This window comes from Alosa alosa, chromosome 13 (genome assembly GCF_017589495.1).
Source record: "Alosa alosa isolate M-15738 ecotype Scorff River chromosome 13, AALO_Geno_1.1, whole genome shotgun sequence".
Lineage (NCBI taxonomy): Eukaryota > Metazoa > Chordata > Actinopteri > Clupeiformes > Clupeidae > Alosa > Alosa alosa.
Window position 1 is genome coordinate 27,251,000 of NC_063201.1, and position 21,272 is coordinate 27,272,271.

The window sequence follows — 21,272 nt, forward strand, 5'->3', positions numbered from 1 at the left end:
CACTTTACCCACCTCTTTTTTTACCACTACACCCCTGATTGACAGCCAAACCATATTCAAGAACAATTTGTTTGAGGTTATTAGAATAGCACAATCTCAAGGTCATACAGAAGTCACATAGGACAGGTGTAGCCAGGACTTCAGTGTATCATACTGACATTATAAATTGAAACAAATTAAATATTGAACTGCATGAACAACACTTCCAATGGGAGGGCTAAGGCTGGTAGACACAGTCTCAGTTGGGAAAGAGATCATTGGCCTAAGTCTGCCATCAACTTCCAATCGCATGCGCCACCTACTGTAGCTGCCCGGTGTCTGGTCTTGAGGTGGTGAGTCTGGCTGGACCTTTCACCTTCCCAGGCGAATGCTGTTGCCAGCCGACAGAATGAAGGAGGAAAGACGTTGACGAACGTCCTCCGACTTTCCTGTACCTCTGCAAGGCACCGCAACACCTGGTTGTGCCGCCAGGTGTAGTGGACTTGAGTGAGGCTGGTCTTGCAACCCACCAGGATGTGATTTAAACATAAACACAAACAAACGTGATCTCCTACACAATCACTGACTGCACCTTTAAGGAGTGTTATAGGAATTGTCCTCATTGTCAGAGTAAATAAAACACTATGCCTACTTCAAACCCCATCAAACATCATCATAAAATACACCAGTGTTGCTGTCAGAGACTTACTGTATGTTTGTCACCTGATGATTCATACACCACAGAATGCTCTCCTCTTATGCACACCTAACAATGTGTGAGACAAACAGTTGACAAGCCCATCTCCAATAAAAGCCTTTTAAAAACACAGACATAATTGTGTGCTTTGCTTAATCCTATCTTTGTCTGATTCAGTTGCCTTTACATGAGGATGACATCAGAAAAAATATGCAGAGGTCACATTTTTTCAGAACTGTACAGTATATACTGTGCTTTAGAGGATCCCATATGTCTGTCATTCGCTTTAAAATAATATATGTGCTTGTAATGCATAGCATTGTAGCATTGGCAATACTCAATCATTTTTCCTGTTCCTGTACATCTCATGTCAGAGGTACTTCATCTTTACTTCTTATCTCTCATATCTTTTACAAGATTAAGCACCAGCTCTGCCATCTTGTGGAGAGGACTAAGACTTTCAAATGGAGTGTGTTTGGCATTCGTCATCTGGTGAAATGTTGCCACTTGCTGGGTGAAGGAAATTATGATGAGAAAAAAAAAATGAACTGACAAAAAAGAATGTCAGAATGTTCCCCATTTATTGAACCAACATACATGTTCTTTACGGGATGATCGGCTTGATTCAATCAATGACTAATCACCAGTGGCATCACATGAAGTCTTCTTCCATTAAACATTAGGTTTTGCATGCTGTCTCATGGTTTTAATGACAAATAATCAAGACTATTGTTGTGCACAAAGTAAAGTATGCAGGCATGTGTGCTTTAAGTTTCAAAGCGTTTTTTCTTTTAATTCCATTCAACTGATGCCCCCAAGTCAGTCTTATTTTGCCTATAACAGAGAATGTCTGACATGTTATGGCTTAAATGTTCAATAAAACAATTACCGAAATGAAAAAGGTTTTGTGGATTACACAAGATTTACGTGCTATAGGTAGAATTGTAATACAGTTCATTGAGTAAAACCATTGCATTGAAAATATCCAAATTGAATTCACAATGTCTTTGCATTACTGTAAGTCTATTAGTAAGTCAGACAAAATTGATTTAGTAAAATAACCAGATTTTAACCAGATTTATATCTCCAAATGCAAACAACACACAAGTCCGAGTCCAAGTCCCTTTCATCGGTACCCAAGTTCAAGTCAAGTCACGAGTCCTTAAAATTAGGGCTCAGGTTGGAGCCGACGCGGCCAAGTACAACAGGTTTAAGTTTATTTAGGCCAATCACCCTTTTTATGAGATCAAAGCCAGGAAAATCCATAGCAATGACTCCAAAACAAGGTATGTTTTTCAGATTATCGTGATTTAGATATTCATTTAACCAAGGGTTAATTTTTTGAGCTATTACTTTTGGTGTTAAAGTCAGCGCCATATTAGGAAGGCCCGTGCCACTAGAGTAAGTCAGAATTACCTCACCGTTACCACACATCTCCCCAGCCTTTTTCAAATGGTTCTTAATTTTCTCCTTTTTCTCATCTATTTTACGGACCTTATAATCCTCGCTCGCATCAGTACCATGAATTGGAATACCTAGGGTAAACTCTTCTTTCTGTATGAAAACAATCTTGCCTCTAACGTCGCCCATACTTGGTACATTTGACTTATCCCATGTCTCAATGTCTGGATTATCTTTAAGGAAACTTTCAATAAGATTTTTAGCATCTTGTTTCTGTGTTACATTTTCTAGTTTTACCCTTACAAGAATGGCCTCACTGACATAGTCCTTCAGAAATGTCTGGATAATGCTAAGCACTTCAGGTAACGTTATATGCTGTGAAAAGTATCCATGTACAAGCTTGAGCTCTTTATTCCACATCTTGACCCTAAGATCCAGATAACGTATGCCTGCCTTGAGCTGAGTTTCCAATGACCAGGCCTGGCATTCTACAAAAGAGCCCCAATGAAGGGCCATGGTGTCATGGGTGCCAGGGACGGTGATGTCAGAGATGAACTTGTTGTTGTCAATTGATTTCATCCAGCCAATGTCATACGGTTCTGGAAGGTTGAGATCCGCTGCATCATTAAATGATTGGTCCTTCTGACTGCGGCTCAAGTCCTGAAATGCTCTGTACAGGATTAAACAATTGGTGTTTTGACATAATGACATAAATTCATATGCATTGTGCTCTCAAGTTAATAATGTCAACAAATAACAGACATTTCCTATAAACCCATAAACGTATTTGCTAGAATGTATAAATGCATACGGTATGCTTTGCACTTATTTGTCATACTTACACGAGCAGTAAAGCAAAAAGGGCTGTCTGGAGGAAGCTGCTTTTCATGTCTGGGCTAAATTCACAAAGAAATCTGTGATAAATGGCTTATGAACAGTGTTGGGATAGATAGTTATTAAACTGAAAAGATGCTAGATGCCATTATCAGGGTCCAAGCAAATGCAAAACACAAAGAATTACCAATGCAAGCCTTGAACCCCAAGTCTTCTGTGTGAGATTCAAGTGGATTTACCAAGTGAGCTATGGCAAAGTCTGTGGCAGCTGAATGGTTGAGACTATAGAAAATACGACATACATTTAATGTGTGATTTTTGCAAAATGAGACAATGCTTCTCTGCTTGGATCCACAATAATAGGCACAAAAATAATAGGGTCCCTGCAGCTTTACTGTACATTTTGGACCCCTAATGAGATTACTCTTTACTTCTTTTGAAAAGTTACTTTACCACTCATTACTTTGGTTGCTTTCATACAAATACCCAAATGTACCACATATATATAAGAAATATAAACATATAATAGCCTGGGTGTTCCCATGCTGCCTTGCGCGCGATTTGATTCACGCTGCTAAGGCAGCCTGGAGACCATGGAGCAAATTTTCGCCTGAGATAGGGAACCAATCACAGAACAGGGGGGAAAGCAAGACGATGATGAGCTATGCACAGACGCATTTGATAGACATCCGTGGCACCCAATAAACGGATCTGGGCATTTTTTTCAAATACGATTAAATGAACGTTTGGTTCCCAGACCACGTCTCATTGAGAAGTGGTGGCGCTAGCCAGGCTAAACATATAACATGTATACAATATAAATACAGTCCTTTCATCAGGCCATGTCTGACTGCTGATAAAAATGTAACATGCAAACTTTGCCCAGAACCAGAAATATCTTTTTTTAAATGTCAAATTTTAATTTACATCAGCAGGAAAGGATGTTTCAGCAGTCCTGTCCATATACCTGTAGTTACTTAAATTTGAACTGTAATGATTTACTTTACGTCATTATACAGAAAAGTAATGAAATTATAACACATTTTGTAAAAAGACAAATGAGGTAAAGATCATTCATACTGTTGTAATTACGCTTAGAATTTATATTTTAATAAGTTAAACTGTAGATTAATGTAATGTAATAGAAATCAATGTAATGTGGGTGTACTTACCATACAAAATGTAATGCATTTTTACATATGAATGTAATTTAGGTGTAAATCTAGCATACAAAAGATATAAGAGAAAAGCTTACGTGGTCTTCGTACCATAGGTGAGGCAACTTTTGAATGCTGTGCAGTTCTGCAGTGCTGTGCTGATACCAACAGTGAACACCATCATCTTATACTTTTTGATAAAAGGTGTGTCCAGTTGGGCTGATTTGTTTTCAAGCTGAATGTAGGCTGTTCTTGTAGGGTGCTCTCATGTTACTGGCCCACCCATCTCAGAGGGAAAGTGATGTGAAAAAAAAACACTTAGGAACAAAACTAGATGTACCGCAAAGCAGTACAAAATATGACCGCCGCTCAGTCCTGCACATTCTCTCCGCAAAAATAAATCACACTTGTCAATTTGTCTCCATCTCCTACTCCATCCCCTTCTCTTGCAACTTTTGTGTATGTGAATGAGGGTGTGTATGTGTGCAATTGCTTGCTTTTGTGTATAGATGTGCTTCCCTGTGTGTGAGTTTTTGCTTGTGAGTGTGTGTGGGGGGTAATGGTGTGTGTGTGTGTGTGTGTGTGTGTACGTGTGTCTGCTTGCCTGCTTGTGTGTGTGTGTGTGTGTTTTATATGTTTGTGTGTGTGTGTGTGTTCGCTTGTGAGTGTGTGTGGGGGGTAATGGTGTGTGTGTGTGTGTCTGCTTGCCTGCATGTGTGTGTGTGTTTCATATGTCTGTGTGTGCGTGTGTGTTCGCTTGTGAGTGTGTGTGTGTAGGGGTAATGGTGTGTGTGTGTGTGTGCTTATGTCTGCTTGTGTGTGTTTTTATGTGTGTGCGTGTGTGCGTGTCAGTGCATGTGTGCATGCACGGGTGTGTGTGCGTGCGTGTGAGTCTGTGTATGCGCATGTGTGCATGTGCGTGCATATGCCATATGTCTGCTGTGCGTGTATGTGGGTGGGTGTGTCTTTATGTGTGTGTCTTTATGTGTGTCTGTGTGTGTATGTGTGTGTGTGTGTTTGTGCATGCGTACGTGTACATGTTTGTGTTTATGTGTGTGTGTGTGCGTGCATGTGCTTGTGTGTGTGTACCTGTGTGTGTGCATGTGCGTATGTGCGTGTATATGCCATATGTCTAGTGTGTGTATATGTGTGTGCATGCACGCATGCAAACACACACACATAAACACACACACATACACACAAACACACATGGGTCATTCCACGTCAATTCAACCAGGGCCCACGCACTTAGGTCTCAAAAAATTCTGAAAAAATTACCAGGTGTACCTATGTTACCCAGGAGACACACTGTAAAGTTACTCTTATGTAAGATCAATACTTTCCAAGATACAGCCAGTTTTACAGGGGGAGGGGGGTGTCGATTTTGTTCGGGCTCTTTTTTTTGTCAAAGTTCACAAGCCCACAGCGCAAGAACATAACATATCTTACATAAGAGTAATTTTACAGTGTGTCTCCTGGGTAACATAGGTACACCTGGTAATTTTTTCAGAATTTTTTGAGACCTAAGTGCGTGGGCCCTGGTTGAACTGACGTGGAATGACCCACATAAACGCACACACACACACACACACACACAGACACACGCACACACAGTAGACACGTGAGGCATATGTACGCACTCACGTACATGCACACACACAGGAACGCACATACACGCACACACACATAAACACAATCACGTACATGCAAGCATGCACAAACACACCCACACGCACACACACAAGCACACACACACACACACACACACATTACTGTACCATTACCCCACACACACACACTCACAAACAAAAACACACTAATACAGAAGCACACATACAGTATAAACAAAAGCAAACGCACACTTGCACACACTCATTTACATGCACAAAAGAGTAGGGAGAGAATGTGCAGGACTGATCAGTGGTCATATTTTGTACATATTTTTCCGGTTGTAGATTAAATGGCATTCAACTTGAAAGCGTTTTATTTGGCCTCCCACAAACGGTTACTTTTATCAGATGTCCACTGTACACTTCTAGTCAAATAGGGAGTAATAAACCATTCATGGAACAAGGCTGTAAGATAAAGCCTGTTCAGGCTGTTTGCAGCTACTTTGCATTGCTTTTTTTCATCGGTCAGTGGAAGCTATTTTGTTTGCATGTCATGCTACTACTAAGTTGCAAATTCATAGTGTTCACCTTATATAACAACAACAACAACAATAATAATAATAGTGTACTTCGTCCACCTCTGATGATGATGATGACAAGATTTATATAGCTATTTCAAAACTATTTTCTAGCTTTGAAATAGCTATGCCACAAAAAAATAGTGCTACCTTGTGCATTTTTTGTTAGAAAATACTTACATAGTAAACTGTCATATTGACAACATGACAAAGTAGTTTCACTAAACAATGGCGTAAGGAATGGCATTTTGATTGCACTGACAGTTTTCTTGGTATAAATACTTGCTTTTGAGACATAGTCAGACTAAGCATTTTGAGTAAGATACACACTTTTGCTGGTAACATGTGGTGCAATCTAACCGAACAATCAAATTGCCTCAAGACCTTATAATATCCTTCACAAAAGGCATTTGGTAACACTTTTTTGTTTGCGGTCAAAAATGGCCGCTTTAGGAAATTAATGGGAAAGAGTATAATTTTCATTTCATTCAGCTTAGAGTTCAACTTGTAGAGTAAAAGTCTTTCAACTTGAAAGTGTTCTATTTGGCCTCCCACAAACGGTTACTTTTATCAGAGGTTGTCAGATAAAGCCTGTTTAGGCTGTTTGCAGCTACTTTGCATTGCTTTTTTTCATCGGTCAGTGGAAGCTATTTTGTGTGCATGTCATGCTACCACTAAGTTGCAACTTCATAGTGTTTACCTTGTTAGGTGCCTCTATTCTGTCCTAGCAATTGCGTCATTGCAAGGCGCAGACAGATAGCTAACTGAAGAATGTGGAATAAATAAAGCTCCACAACGTTTTCTTCAATGAATTTTACTGATCCATAAAACATGCCTGTCCAGTTCTTTCACTCATTACATTGTTGCTCATTCTTTTTTCTCGTAAAACTATAAAAATAAACAGAAAGACATCAAATTACCATAATGTCAAATTACTATCTCATCAACATGTGTTTTAAGTGTATTTTTCATATCACAAGCAACATGCTATCGTAACACCCCCAATTATCACCACTTTTGTTCAGAAATTCTATAACAACGATGTTTTTTAACACTTCAAAATAACATTTGCTAAATAAACCTGACATTTTTCAGTAGCCATAGGTGTGTAGATTTGAACAAAATCTGGTTTGTTTGTTAACGGGAGCATTAACTGCCTGAAATATCCGATTTTGTTTACCACGCTCGGAGTTATAGTGCTGGCCTGATGGGTCGCCTATTTACACCGTTTCAACGGCACATGAACGGTTAGACCGAGAATTCTCGTCGTGAAATTAAAATTCCACTGGAGCTCCAAGCGGTTGTGTACACGCAGCCTTACAACGCTGTCTACAGCTCTTTGAGTCACGGTAAAATGTCATTTTTGGTACATAGCTAATTTAGATACACCTATGGTGTGGGTGGTTGCGTTTCTTTAGGAGTCTGCTGTCTTGGTTTGTATAGAAATTGATATTAAGTGACGCATACACGCAAGACGGTGGAAATACGGGAGTTCCGATAATTATATCCGACGATAACCACGAGCTACATTAGCAAGCTATGAGTAGAAATTATTACGCTAGTCGTGCATGCGTTCTTAATCAAAAGTAAACTTTTTATATTTCCTTATTTTTAGAATTATAACAGAGGCATTTTCATGAGTGTTTACATACAATATCTCGAACAATAATTGCTTAGAACACTTACGGACGTATCTACTCCGATCTGACCGTGAGAAACAGCTTGTCGTACACATCTCTATACATGGATTTCTATGGAACGTCATGAAACGTCATGCTTGCGCAACCAAGAGGCAGAAAGCACCATAAAACAGCATAGAGCAATGCAAAAGAATAAAATGAGTTTTTGTGCTGAAAACTGCACCAATTCGAAATCACGATGGTTAGAGAATGTTAAATATGTTCAATATCCCTAACGGAATGCATGTCTTCGCCAAAAATGACAAAATACGATGTTATATTAATCATTCAAATGAACGTCAAACTTTGAAATATAGTCTGAAATGAGATGTTATTATCATTGAGACAACAGGGGTATACAAAAAAATCCGATTGTAGCTTACAGCAGCCGACTATTTAGGTTAAGTTTAGAACGTTGTGGACGGCCAACAAGCGTCTTCTGCCTCATGGCTGCGCGCGCATCTAGTTTTGTTGGTAAACGGGAAACCCGTGTATATGAAATGCAATTCCAAGGAATTACCAGTGCATGAAAATGCTAAAGTTGTGATGTAAAATATCATGTATAGTTAAAACAGATAATACAGAGATGGTTACTACGGTGATGCTAGGATAGACATGGTGGTTGCATAGCTTAATAAAAGTTGATAGTTTAAAAGTAGACTGTTTAAAAGCTGAATGTAGATAGTTTAAAAGTTGTTGATAGACAGTAGATAGTTTAAAAGTTGTTGATAGACAGCTAGTTTAATAGATAGTTTAATGATAGTTTAAAAGTAGACCGTTTAAAAGTTGAAGGTAAATAGTTTAAAAGTTGTTGACAGACTGGAAGTTGAATGAATGTTGATATTCAAATAGTTTAACCCTTTAGGCGCCAGAGGTTTTTTTCCGAAACGATCAATTTTGACATCTTCATTTCAAAAGGCTATATCTTAAAAGTGATAAGAGATAGAGACTTTCTGTAAATTAGAGAAATATTAAGGATGACCCAAAGTTTATGTAGAGATTAAATGTTTATATCTAATTTGCATATTATGACGTCATATGGTGGCGGCCATCTTGGATTATAGAATTTTCATGAAAAGTCGCATGTTTGAATGATAAAATGCACCACTTCTTTCCCCCCAAAATGTCCCTCACCTTCTGTATGCTATATTGCACAATACTGAATGCTCAGGTAAATAGTAAGTAGTGAACAAACTGTGTAAATCATTACTAATAAATGGCTGAAACAAACCAAATGCATGTAGCGGTAGACTGGCCTTTTTTGCTGTAGAGATTTTCCATTTACTACATACAGTAGGCACTCTGATTCCATGTATGGGGCACATATAGATTATTCAGATGACACACAAACACAAGTAGACAAGACCTGTTTAGTTCAAAAGCTAATTTGCCACGGCAAGGCACAGATCAGGAGTGAGATGTGAGACAAGACAAGAGACAATGTTAGTATTTTTTTTTTTTTTTGTTGTTTTTGTTGATGTTTTTTTTTTTCTTAGCTGACAAAGACACACACATCACAAGGACATGAACACACAAAAAGGAACACATAGTGTATGTCCTAAATGATCAGGGAAATAGATAGCAAATCAACAGTGTAAATCATTACTAATAAATGGCTGACATTTTTTTTTCATGTAGCAGGCCTTTTGCTGTAGAGATAATGACTCCCTATCCCTATCCATACAGGGCCGGCATTCCCATCATCTTGTGATAGACTATGCATGACCTAATGTGTGTGTGTGTGTGTGGGGGGGAGAGGGAGAGAGCGTGTCACCACCTCCACCATGCGAGCAGCATGGCCAGATCTGCCTCGCGCGCGCCGAGTGGAGAGAATTTGTGCAGCTCGGACTAGGCCTACTGTCATTCTCATTGCGACTCCCCACACTGCCACTACGTTCCCCCCTAACTGTCCTATGAGCACTTCGACCTCGTCTAACATACCCAGTCGCATTAGACAAAGGCTCCACCACGTTATGGCTTCTACATACCTGACGCACCCGACCGGTAGCGCGACAATGTGACGTCAAAATGACGTAGATCTCTCTGGCGCGCCAGGGTTTTGGCCGTGTAGCACACGGTAGCGCACCACTCATTTTTTTTTCAGACGAGCGACAAAGGCGGAAACAGGAAGATGGACTAGTTCGAGGGCAAGCGAGTTGCAGTGTTTTGTTACAGCCGTGAATTTTTAATAGTTTGCTGGATAAGTTAACAAAGTTACCAGTGAGAGTTGCAACACATGGAATTAAGAGGAAAGAATAGAAACGATTTATTTTAAAACAAAGGATATCTATTAAGGGCTGAACAAAATCTCTTTCCACTTCAGGAAATTACACAAACTCAGCCAGCTGCTAGCTAGCTAGCCAGCTAACTAAACTGTTTAAATTATTAAAATTTCCCTCGGGATGACTAAAGTACCTATCTATATATCCATCTATCTATCTATCTATCTATCTATCTACCTGTGCACACACCTTGGAAACTACATGATAATGATGATGGTAGTTGTGAATAGTAGCAACCAAAGTCTGAAGTACTACTGGTGTTTACTGCAGCTTCTTCTGCTGTGTAAGTAGTTAATGTTAGTCTTTTCACAACAGCGACACCTCTGTTCAGGAGAATATTGCAACTAGTGTTGCGACCACCACGCGCGAGTATAAATGGTTACGGCGCTTCTGTGACGTCACATTGTCGCGCTACTGGTCGGGTGCGTCGAGTATGTGGGACGTTTTACTGTCGCCGCGATTGTGGAGAGGCACAAGACAGAAGCTAGCGCTATGGACATTAGGCTACCTCCAGCCTTGTTCGCCACACCACTAACACCCTGCTAACTTCCCGATGAACACTCCGAACCCGTGAAACATTATTCCCACCAGTGACATTGGGCAAACGATTCAACGTTTGTGCTTGGTGTAAGCTAAACTATGGAGTAAACTCTCACTTTGTCCAGCTGCATCATTGCAAGGCAGGGACGATCTGAAGCCTCACTAAACGAATCACCGTCATTTCCTGAAGGCAGATATTCCCCTTCAGAATCAGGGTCCTTGAATAGAAGACCCAACACTTCATTTCAGGTAAACTTTTTTGATGCCATTAGGCGATAATCTAATGCAAATACCGCTAACGCGTTGACAATATCGCTCTGACTAAGTGCCTCACACGCACACTAGCTCCGGTATTGCACGCACTGATTCAATGCGCTGTAGCTCAAAAGTTTTGTTTAAACCATGACCTTTTTTAGGACTCGGGGATGACGTATGACATGTCTGCCACCTAGTGGAGTGGATGTCGAACGAAATATGACACCCTATTTGACTAAATCGGCCGTTTTATTCAGTACCGCATCTTGTCGAGTAAACTCGACAGTGGCGCCTAGAGGGTTAATGGCTGTGTATAGGTAGATATTTGACGATAACTGAAAGTTGGAATGGCTCTAATGTTTGCTAGCAGTTATGCTAAGATTTTTAACTATGCTAACCATGCTACTTAGCTAACGTTTTCTAGCAGTTTAATGAATGTTGATATTCAAATAGTTTAATGGCTGTGTATAGGTAGATATTTGACGATAACTGAAAGTTGGAATGGCTCTAATGTTTGTTAGCAGTTATGCTAAGATTTATAATTCTGCTAACCATGCTACTTAGCTAATGTTTTATAGTAGTGCTAGCAATGCTAACATGCTAACCATGCTACTTAGCTTACTTAACAAACATTTTCTAGCAGTTTTACTAAACATGCCAACTATGCTAGCAATGCTAACATGCTAACTATGTTAACCATGTGACTTAGTTAACCAAGCTTATCATTTTTAGTAGTTATGCTAACTATGCTAACTAGCATGCTAACTATGTTAACCATGTTACTTAGCTAACTTAGCTAAGTAGTTATGCTAACTATGCTAACTAGCATGCTAACATGTTAGCATGCTAACTATGCTAACCATGTTACTTAGCTAACCTAGCTAATCATTTTTAGCAGTTTTGCTAAAAATGCTAACTAACATGCTAACAATGCTAACCATGTTACCTAGCTAATCATTTTTAGCAGTTTTGCTAAAAATGTTAACTAGCATGCTAACATGCTAACTATGCTAACCATGTGACTTAGCTAACCTAGCTAATCATTTTTAGCAGTTTTGCTAAAAAGGCTAACAATGTTAGCAATGCTAACTTTGCTAACTAGCTACAGTGGGTAGGAGTCATAGTTGATGAAAAGTGTTGACATAGTTGATGACAAGTTAAAAGTTGTTGATAGACAGCTAGTGAATGTATATAGTTTAAAAGTTTAAAAGTTGAATGTAGATAGTTTAAAAGTTGTTGATAGACAGCTAGTTTAACAGATAGATAGTTTAATGATAGTTTAAAAGTAGACCGTTTAAAAGTTGAATGTAAAAAGTTCAGTAGTTTAATGGGTTACATTGTTTAACAGTGGATTATTGTAGTGAGGACTTTTATTTTGAAACAGTTTTGGGCAGAGGAAACAGTTGAATAGGATGTGTAGTCTTAATTGACCCAGATTGTATGCTTAAAGCCTGAGGCTGCAGGTGGCCTGAACACCTGCCATAGGATTCTAATTGCTTAACGGCCGTATTATGATGTCACAATCGGCAATGTTAAGTCTATGGGGATTTTTAAAAAGTTTTTCTTTTATAGTTTAAAAAGTATAAAAGTTTCAAAGTTGAAAAGTCATACCAACCCGATCTGTTTGAAGACCTACGTAACAAAGTTTGAATGAAGTTTCTAAGTTAAACTGTTCAAGTTAAATAGCGTACGGAAAAAGTGGTAAGCGGAATAATAAGAAGAAGAAGTTGCCTAGGAAGAACAGTACAGTGCATTTTCATGCACTGTAATAAGAAGCCTAGGAAGAACAGTACAGTGCATTTTCATGCATTGCATGTTTCTGTAATAATAAATATAACAGCAAGCGGTGATTAACGGGGTCCGAGCAAAACGAACATATGGTAGCATAGCTTTTTAGTTTACATCTGCTTTGATTGTTTGGGCCCAATTGTTCAAAAGAAACGTGATCGGATTTCGGTTATCGGATTTCAGTTTACTAATGACTGTGTATGTTGATTGCCTGATGTCAATCAGGTGCTGTCCAATGGTGTGAATCTTAAATAACCAATAGTATTCGAGCTAGAGTCTAAAGCACTACCGGGGATTTGAACTCTCAATCTAACAAACACCAGCACTAGGCATTATCCCACTGAGACACTGACAATCCTACATATTTGGCAGTCACATTCACATGGTGAAAATGTGTGTTGGCAAACACACAACATCAAGAAAATTCCTAGCATACATTTGACAATAGAATTAAGGGCTTTATAAAAAAGAGTACAGATCTGAAAATGTGCACTGTTAATGGTATCCACATAATGATGGTTGTATGGTTGTTCTCCAAGGAAAAAAATTTACTCATATAGGAATATAGGTGATATAGGAGAAATGGGCTGAGTGGTCGAACTTTATTGGTCTATATCTCTGAAATGGAACAACATATCCAAATTCTTTTGATAACTTTTGTGAGGCTTTGTCTAAACATTGTCTGTGAGAATGTTGGTGAAGATTTGATTATTTTTGAAGACTGTGAAACTTTTTATAATGTTTGGCTTTTCCATGAAATTGTGTCAAAAGTAAACATTTAGACCATAAGACCAGGGCCAAAAAGATGCATCTAAGTTTAGAGATTAATATTATGAAAGAATTTTGAGTCTAGGTCAATCTGGTAAAGAGAAATTAGCATAATTAACTTTTTTTTTCAATAGCGCCACCTTTGGGTGCAGTACCCCAAATTTTGGGTTATGGGTAGAGGGGGGTACTGGTAACCATACCTGAAATTTTGAAGAGTTTTGGAGTGATGGTTTAGGCTGCAGTATGACTTTTACAGAATTTTGGCCAAAAATGAACGGTACAGTTTGTGCCTGTGTGCGTGTGTGAGTCTGTGCGTGCGTACCTGTGTGTGTGTGTGTGCATGCGTGCGTACATATGCCTGTGTAGCAGGATGAAGTGGTGTAGTGCCCACTTCTCATTTGAGCTCCGATTGCTGCGTTGTAAATAGGCGAGTTCGACTTGCGGCAGATCTGTGCAGATCTGACTTGATGTGATGCATGCTGGGTTGAACACAATGCATACTGGGATGGACGCAATGCTTGCTGGTTAGAAATTCTGTCCGACTTCTGTCAGCCGGGGAAGGACTTACCACCGTGACACCATGTCACATGGCCTTAAAATATCGCGGGAGTCTTAGCCTGCAGACAGATCTTGCAGTTGCCTTCCACGAGCTGCACGAGCTGAAACACGCCCTCGTGACGTCAGTTCAAAGACGTGATAGGGCCATTTTGACGGGAGTCTCATGCTGCTTCCTTATGTTGGAATATGCGAAAATAAACAGAAATCGAAGGGATACCTTCTTATATGTGATTTCTGCAACAATGGTAGGCTAGCCTACTGAAAACGTTTGGATATTCTGTTATTTTCTGCTGTTGGTTAAATAGATAGACACACATATAGGGAAAACACTTGATATTGAATTTATGTGCTACAATGCAGGCCTGTTAACTGTATGACAACAGTGGTTTATTTAAACTACATCATAAGAATTTATTTCGTCAGTCATCATGCTCATTTTAATGAGTAGGAATGAAAGTTCTGCTGTGTTTATTGCAAACAAAATTCCGCGATATCTCCCGCCTATTGGCTCTCTGTAACGAGATGCGAGCCCACCAATATCGGTGCGCCTCTATTTAAATCCAGGATCACTCGTTACGAGGTGCCAGACGTCAAAGGCCCGGCCCCTTTTTGCCTCCCTGACAATCGTTGTTGCTGCAGGTATGATTGAGCTCCCCGTGTTTCTTTTAGGATAAATCTGTTTAGATTGCTGCTTACACCTAGCGCTTCCTCTTTATAGAATCCCTTACAGACAGCATTTACATCTGTGCCAAATCCGTTTTTGAATCAGCAGATTCGCGCAGCAGTCGCACTCACTATGCAGATCTGCACCAACTTTGCGCCAGACTTGTCTGTAGCTTCTGACTGTGACAGTCCATCCAGCGGGTGCGGCGCCTATCCGGGGCAGCTTCGCAGACCAGACGCGCCACAACTGAATTGAGTCCGCCCGGCGGGTGTGGGCCAGATCCGCAGGAGCTGTGCAGACCTGACGCGCCACAACTAAAGGCTCTGGCATGGTCCTGCGTCACATTTGCGCGTGTCCAAGACGTGCGTCATTTTTGCCGTGGACGTGAAGCATACTCCAATTTCTGCTGTCCTGAATGCGCGTGAAATTGTTAAGGTTAGCGCCTGCGCACTACGGATTAACTGTGATACTCTGCCCCACCAACTGGGGGCGGTACATCGAGCCTGAAAGTAGGACACAACCACCAAAGAAGCCTGAAACGCCTGAAGAAAAGAAGAACTTGGGATGTGCGAGCACTGAACGAAGGAAGAGCTGATGAAGGAAAAAGCACCACGAAGTACGTTTGCCTGTCTGCTGGGAAGTTTGATAAGCTGGCCCATCGCGACGGCTCCATTTATCATCCACCAGAACACACACAGCACACCTGTTGGTATAGCTGAGAGACTAGCCTACTTGCTTATTAGGCTACTTAGCCTGTAGCTAAGTGACTCGGTGCTGCGAGGGCAGCAATATTGGTGCGATACAAAGTAAAGACATTTTTCTGAACACATGCAGCAGTGTCATGGTAAGAAAGAGTCGTGCGTACAGATGTCCTCAATTAAATTTGTATTGAGTCTTCACACCTGCCTCATACCAAAAAGTATGAACCAAAAACCTGTAAATATGACGTGTCAATAAAAGTTTTGAAGTAACTATTTGTGTTCATAATGTATAATGTCTCACTGTGATAATGGGTGTATTTAGAGCGAGAGGTAGCCTAGGTTATTCCTTCAATTATTATTATGATAACGCTTTATCCGGTGTTGACAGGCGAGTTTCGAGATTGAGTTCAGCATTGTTCAGGAGTAGGCTAGGTGATAATGATTGCATCTGGGAGAGGTAGGCTACATTCCCTTTATTATTATAATCACTATTGATAACGCATTATATACGGAACAGGCGAGAATGCATCTCGATCAGCAAGTGTTACTGGGTTTCGCCTGAGCGTTGTAGATAGATACCTTTATATGGCTCTGGGTTTCGCGATTTGATTTCAGCATACGCTCATTTTTAAAAGATGCATTTAATCCGAAGTCATGTCAGCTCTCTATGCAGGGAGTAGGGCTGTCACTTTTTATTCGAGCATGACGTGAAATATCCGTAGTCGAACTATAAATAAACTATTCGGTTTTTAGTGCTGTGTAGCGCATTTCTACAGTCTATGATTAGTTTTATTTTATTGTTTGCCATCTCATTCAGTGCTATATGATCCAGGGCTCATGACCAAATCAAGCCAATATAATAGCCAGTAGCCACAATGAGCCCATGCAGCCACCCTGTTTCGACAATCAAAGGTAACGTACAGAACGGCCAGCAGACAGATAATTACGTCCCCAACTCATCTAAAATGTGGTGTCTTGAAATACTTTGGGTTCTACACCATAGATGGTAAAGTGACCGTTAAATATAATGTTAAAGAATGTATCTGTGGATTGTGGCTTTACATCGGTCGAAGTTGACTCCATGTCGTGGTGTCTCACGTAACTCAAAGCCAGGCAAGCTGAGGACAGGCGCTCTGTTCCATCGTCGTTATGGTAACCAAACAAGTCTTCTTCTGTCTAGGTTTGTTTCTACGTTTAAGTGTTGTTCTTCTATGTGGTCCACCTACTGGAGGGGAGTGTTTACAGCAGTTCCGTTTCACACATGCGCAGTCTACGCGCTCACCAGTGCCGCGTGCGCGGGACGCAGACGCGGGACCGTACCATAGGCTTTAGTCTAGGTTCTTTTAAACATGCATCCACAACTATGTGAACATGAGCTTTGGGCTAAATTGGTGAACTTTTGGTGAACCAAAATCGCTTAATATCGTGTCCATTGTGTGTTAGCTGCAAATTCGTAGCCATTAGCGCTAACGTTACCCACTTTGTCTGTAGCTAGCCTTGCTGCTAGTAGCACTGCAGGTAGGCTATTGCATAGACGGCCAGCGTTTTTTAAGCCTGTTTAAAATGGATTTAGAGTGGAAAAACTGTAAACACTAGGCCTTTTATCGAAGATCCACAAGAATTGTCGCTGTCCTCAAGTTTATCCGGTTTGGGATGCAATGCGTTGTTGGCATACTATACTGTTATAAAATAAATAATCTTTGGATGTTGAATCTAATATTTACTTTGTTTCTTTGCTTTGTGTGCTTTTTGTACGTCTCACAGGAGCATTGAGGAAGAATCGCAGGTTGATGCTTAACTTTAACGTTAGTCCATTGGGCTAGTTTTTGCCCTGGTCCTCTGACATCCATCCGTGAACGGCGCTGCTATTCACCGTCTGCTCGAAAATATTTCTCAGAACAGCTACTAGCCTCTGCGAGAGATCTGCCGCTGCCGCGACCAAGGAACTGCTGCTGACCTGCGAGCTGCCATGATAGCAGCCTGCCCTGCAGTCTGGATTGAGTAGCCTAGCTAACGTCGAAGAACTCACGAAACAACAAACTGTCGCTGTCAAAGTCCACCAACCTGCTGATCTGCAGGATCTCCCAACTGTTCTGTGCTTTCAGTGCTCCCCAGTACAGTGTTCATTTTAGGACATCCTCAGACTCAGGTGTCAGACTCAGAAAAACATCGGTCATCTTCAGACAAAACAGCCTCAGCGTCAGAAAAACCTCTGTCATCTTCAGACAAAACTGCATCAGCGTCAGAAAAACTTCTGTCATCTTCAGACAAAACTGCCTCAGCGTCAGAAAAACCAGACTCAGGTGTCAGACTCAGAAAAACATCTGTCATTTTCAGACAAAACTGCCTCAGCTTCAGAAAAACTTCTGTCATCTTCAGACAAAACTGCCTCAGCTTCAGAAAAACTTCTGTCATCTTCAGACAAAACTGCCTCAGCGTAAGAAAAACCTCCTCAGATAAAACTGCTTCAAACCAAACTGCCTCAGAAAAAGTGGAGTCAGGTCTCAGAAAAAACGCTGTCAGAAAAAGTGGAGTCAGGTCTCAGAAAATCAGGTCTCAGAAAAAACGCTGTCCGAAAAAAAAAAAAAAAAAAAAACAGAGTCAGACGAAAAAGTCTCAAATGAAAAGTTATTGTGGGGACAGAAGAAGACGACGGATACAGAACGGTGAGTTTAATATTATGCTTAATACGTTATTCTGTCACTGGCAGGGTAGGAATTTCACGGCGGCGACGACGGCCGTGGTAGCCCCTTGCGTTGGCCGTGAAGCCCCTTTGAAAATCATAGGTTTACAGGCCACGGTGGCCTTGGTGCCCCCTTCTTTCAATATTCTGCTTTGTGTCCTACTAATAGCGATTTTTATTTAGCCTGCGGCCTGTCAAAATAATCTTAGCATTCACAGCGCAAATTAATTTAGTCTTTTACGCAGTGGAGAAAGTGACATCGCAAGAAAGTGCGTCCAAATTCACCCATTCTTCTCAGTTGAACTACTCGCGAAGTAGCCTATTCATCACACAGACATCACAAGTGATGTCACATGAAAGAGCTTTTTCTCAGCTTTTCAACGATGTTAGCCGATAACTGCTGTGTTGAACGGTTCGCGAGAAAAGTAAATAATATAATTCAATTTAATCATACATTCTACTGAAGGTTTTGCGTCCATGATATCCCTACCCATTCATCTCGGTGGAATACTTCACGAACCCTTCTTTTAACACATGACAAACCATATATCAGAATAAACAGCAGACCTTACCGAACATAAAGGTGTAAAGCAGTCCCCTGTACAGTTAGCCGTTCCAGAGTAATCCAGTTTTGAATTTGCAGTAAATTTCGACATGCATTGATGTCTCCAAATTTGGGCTTTAAGTTTTACAATGTGTTTAAATTGTTCCACATGATTTCATAACGGGCCAAATACAAAATAAATGTTACACATATCGCCTAGATATTGGTAAATCAGAGGACGGCTGACTAAGAGTTTATGAAAGTAGCCTGATCACAAAATGCTAAGCATGCATCTAGGCTATTTGAGTTTCTTAAAGAAGAGCTGTGCTTAAATTTAAATTGTTCAATACATGATTTCATAGCAGGCCAAATATAAAATAAATGTTATATATAGCCTAGATATCTGTTTTTATTAGATGATCAGATGATTTACAGTTATATGTAATATGTCATGTTTCATGTTTTTGTAATGTTTCATGCAATGATGCAGGTCTACTGCAGTGAAAAGGCTAAATACAACTTTGATCATTTTTATAGCCTACTACTGTATAGTTAACTTTGGCCTTGGTGCCCATGTGGCCTTTGTGCCCCCCACCAAATATGCCCAACTGAAGGCCAAGTGGCCTTGCCCCCAGAATGGTGAAATTCCAAGCCTGGTCACTGGCATGTTATATTTGGTGCTTGGTTAGATGTAGAAATTATAAGTAAAGGTAGAAAGTGATCCAATGGTATACACATTGTAGGAAATCCATGGATGTAACTTAGCTAACCTCACTTTCGCTAGTAACATTAGCAGCTGCTGTAAGGGCACATACCGAGTAAGCTACGCTCTCTACATACAGCAAAATAATTTGTTTTTCATGGGACTACGGTACATTCAATGAGCTAGGGAAAAGTGGGTTAAACATGTTTCCACCATTTAAAGTCCAGAAGCGACACCTGGACCATTATTTCTTACTTTTGCTAACCGTTTCCCAGTTGTACACTACCTACCAGTAAGAAACCTGCATCATTATCATCACATCATTATTCCCAAACCCCCATAAAGACAAATGTGCTATGTCATGATGTAATACCATATAATACCATTATGATAATACATGAAATAGCAGGTACCAACAACAAGGCACATTTCTCTAAATAAGTTAAGATAACATCTCATATGAAATGAATTCAACAACGCTGCAGTTATTGTCCCCTGGGGATTACATTTCAAGTACCTGTCTATCTTTATGTCTGTCTATTATTGTTGTGCAATGACAATGACAACTGCTAACGTTTTATAATGGTATTATATGGTATTACATCATGGCATTGCACATTTGTCTTTATTTAATACTTAATACTTTTCTGAGACCTGATTTTCTGAGACCTGACTCCACTTTTTCTGACAGCGTTTTTTCTGAGACCTGACTCCACTTTTTCTGACAGCGTTTTTTCTGAGATCTGATTTTCTGAGACCTGACTCCACTTTTTCTGACAGCGTTTTTTCTGAGATCTGATTTTCTGAGACCTGACTCCACTTTTTCTGACAGCGTTTTTTCTGAGACCTGACTCCTTAGAGATGTTTTTCTGAGGCAGTTTGGTTTGAAGCAGTTTTATCTGAGGATGACAGAGGTTTTTCTTACACTGAGGCAGTTTTGTCTGAGGATGACAGAAGTTTTTCTGAAGCTGAGGCAGTTTTGTCTGAAAATGACAGATGTTTTTCTGAGTCTGACACCTGAGTCTGGTTTTTCTGACGCTGATGCAGTTTTGTCTGAAGATGACAGAGGTTTTTCTGACGCTGAGGCAGTTTTGTCTGAAGATGACCGATGTTTTTCTGAGTCTGACACCTGAGTCTGAGGATGTCCTAAAATGAACACCGTACCCCAGACTGCCAGTAATCTTCCTCCGACACAGCTGAGCGCCGTCGTCATCATCGGGACATCAGCCGGTTAGATGCAACGGACTATGTTAACATGACATTTTCTTTCAGTGCGTTTAGCGGAGTTTGTTTATCAACATGAGCCTTATATTTCACATATTGGTTTGTGTTATGTTGTAGGCCTAGGCCTAGCTTAGGCTAGCGGACACAGTGTTCTCTTTTACCTTTTTAAAATAAACTATTTTGAAAATTACAAATTGTGTGGGTCTTAATTCTCTGATAGCTTAAATATGAATCACAGACCAGGGCCAGATGAGCCCCAGATGTAGAATATGAGTCTGGGCCAGATCCGCACCAAATGCCATGGCAATATTAACTGTACTGGGCCAGTTCTGGCCCAGATCTGTCTCTGATCCGTAATTCCAACCTGTTCCGGTATTGGCCCGTTGGAAGAAATGACCCCGGGGCAGGTCCGTTTAGAGGATCTGCGCCAAATGCTAATGAAGATCTGGACCAAATCTGGCCCAAATATATTTTGCTGTCTGGCTTGTGTTGGACTTCCACCTGCCAAGCGTGCATCATAGATACGGTGGTACGTTATCCATTTCACATTCTAGGGAAACTTAGAAACTTAGAACCTTGAATTTCCCCTGGGGATCAATAAAGTATCTCTATCTATCTATCTAACTT

General features: G+C 40.4%; 1 protein-coding gene across 5 annotated transcripts; it reads right to left on the minus strand.

Moving 5' to 3' along the window:
- Nucleotides 1-1,235: 1,235 nt before the first annotated feature.
- Nucleotides 1,236-8,040, minus strand: LOC125305859 (1-phosphatidylinositol phosphodiesterase-like). Of its 5 annotated transcripts, none has more exons than XM_048260885.1 (4): nt 7,943-8,040; nt 4,167-4,354; nt 2,920-2,973; nt 1,236-2,747 (listed from the first exon to the last, which is right to left on the minus strand). In XM_048260885.1, the coding sequence occupies exons 2-4, from the start codon at nt 4,250-4,252 to the stop codon at nt 1,829-1,831; spliced, it is 1,059 nt and encodes a 352-aa protein (XP_048116842.1). In that variant the 5' UTR covers nt 4,253-4,354; nt 7,943-8,040; the 3' UTR covers nt 1,236-1,828. The 5 variants fall into 5 exon arrangements, with proteins under 5 accessions (XP_048116842.1, XP_048116843.1, XP_048116845.1 ...); XM_048260886.1 differs by lacking the exon at nt 7,943-8,040 and adding an exon at nt 6,957-7,309; XM_048260888.1 differs by lacking the exon at nt 7,943-8,040 and adding an exon at nt 3,099-3,193 and having other exon boundaries at nt 4,180-4,440.
- Between the last annotated feature and the right edge of the window lie 13,232 nt (nt 8,041-21,272).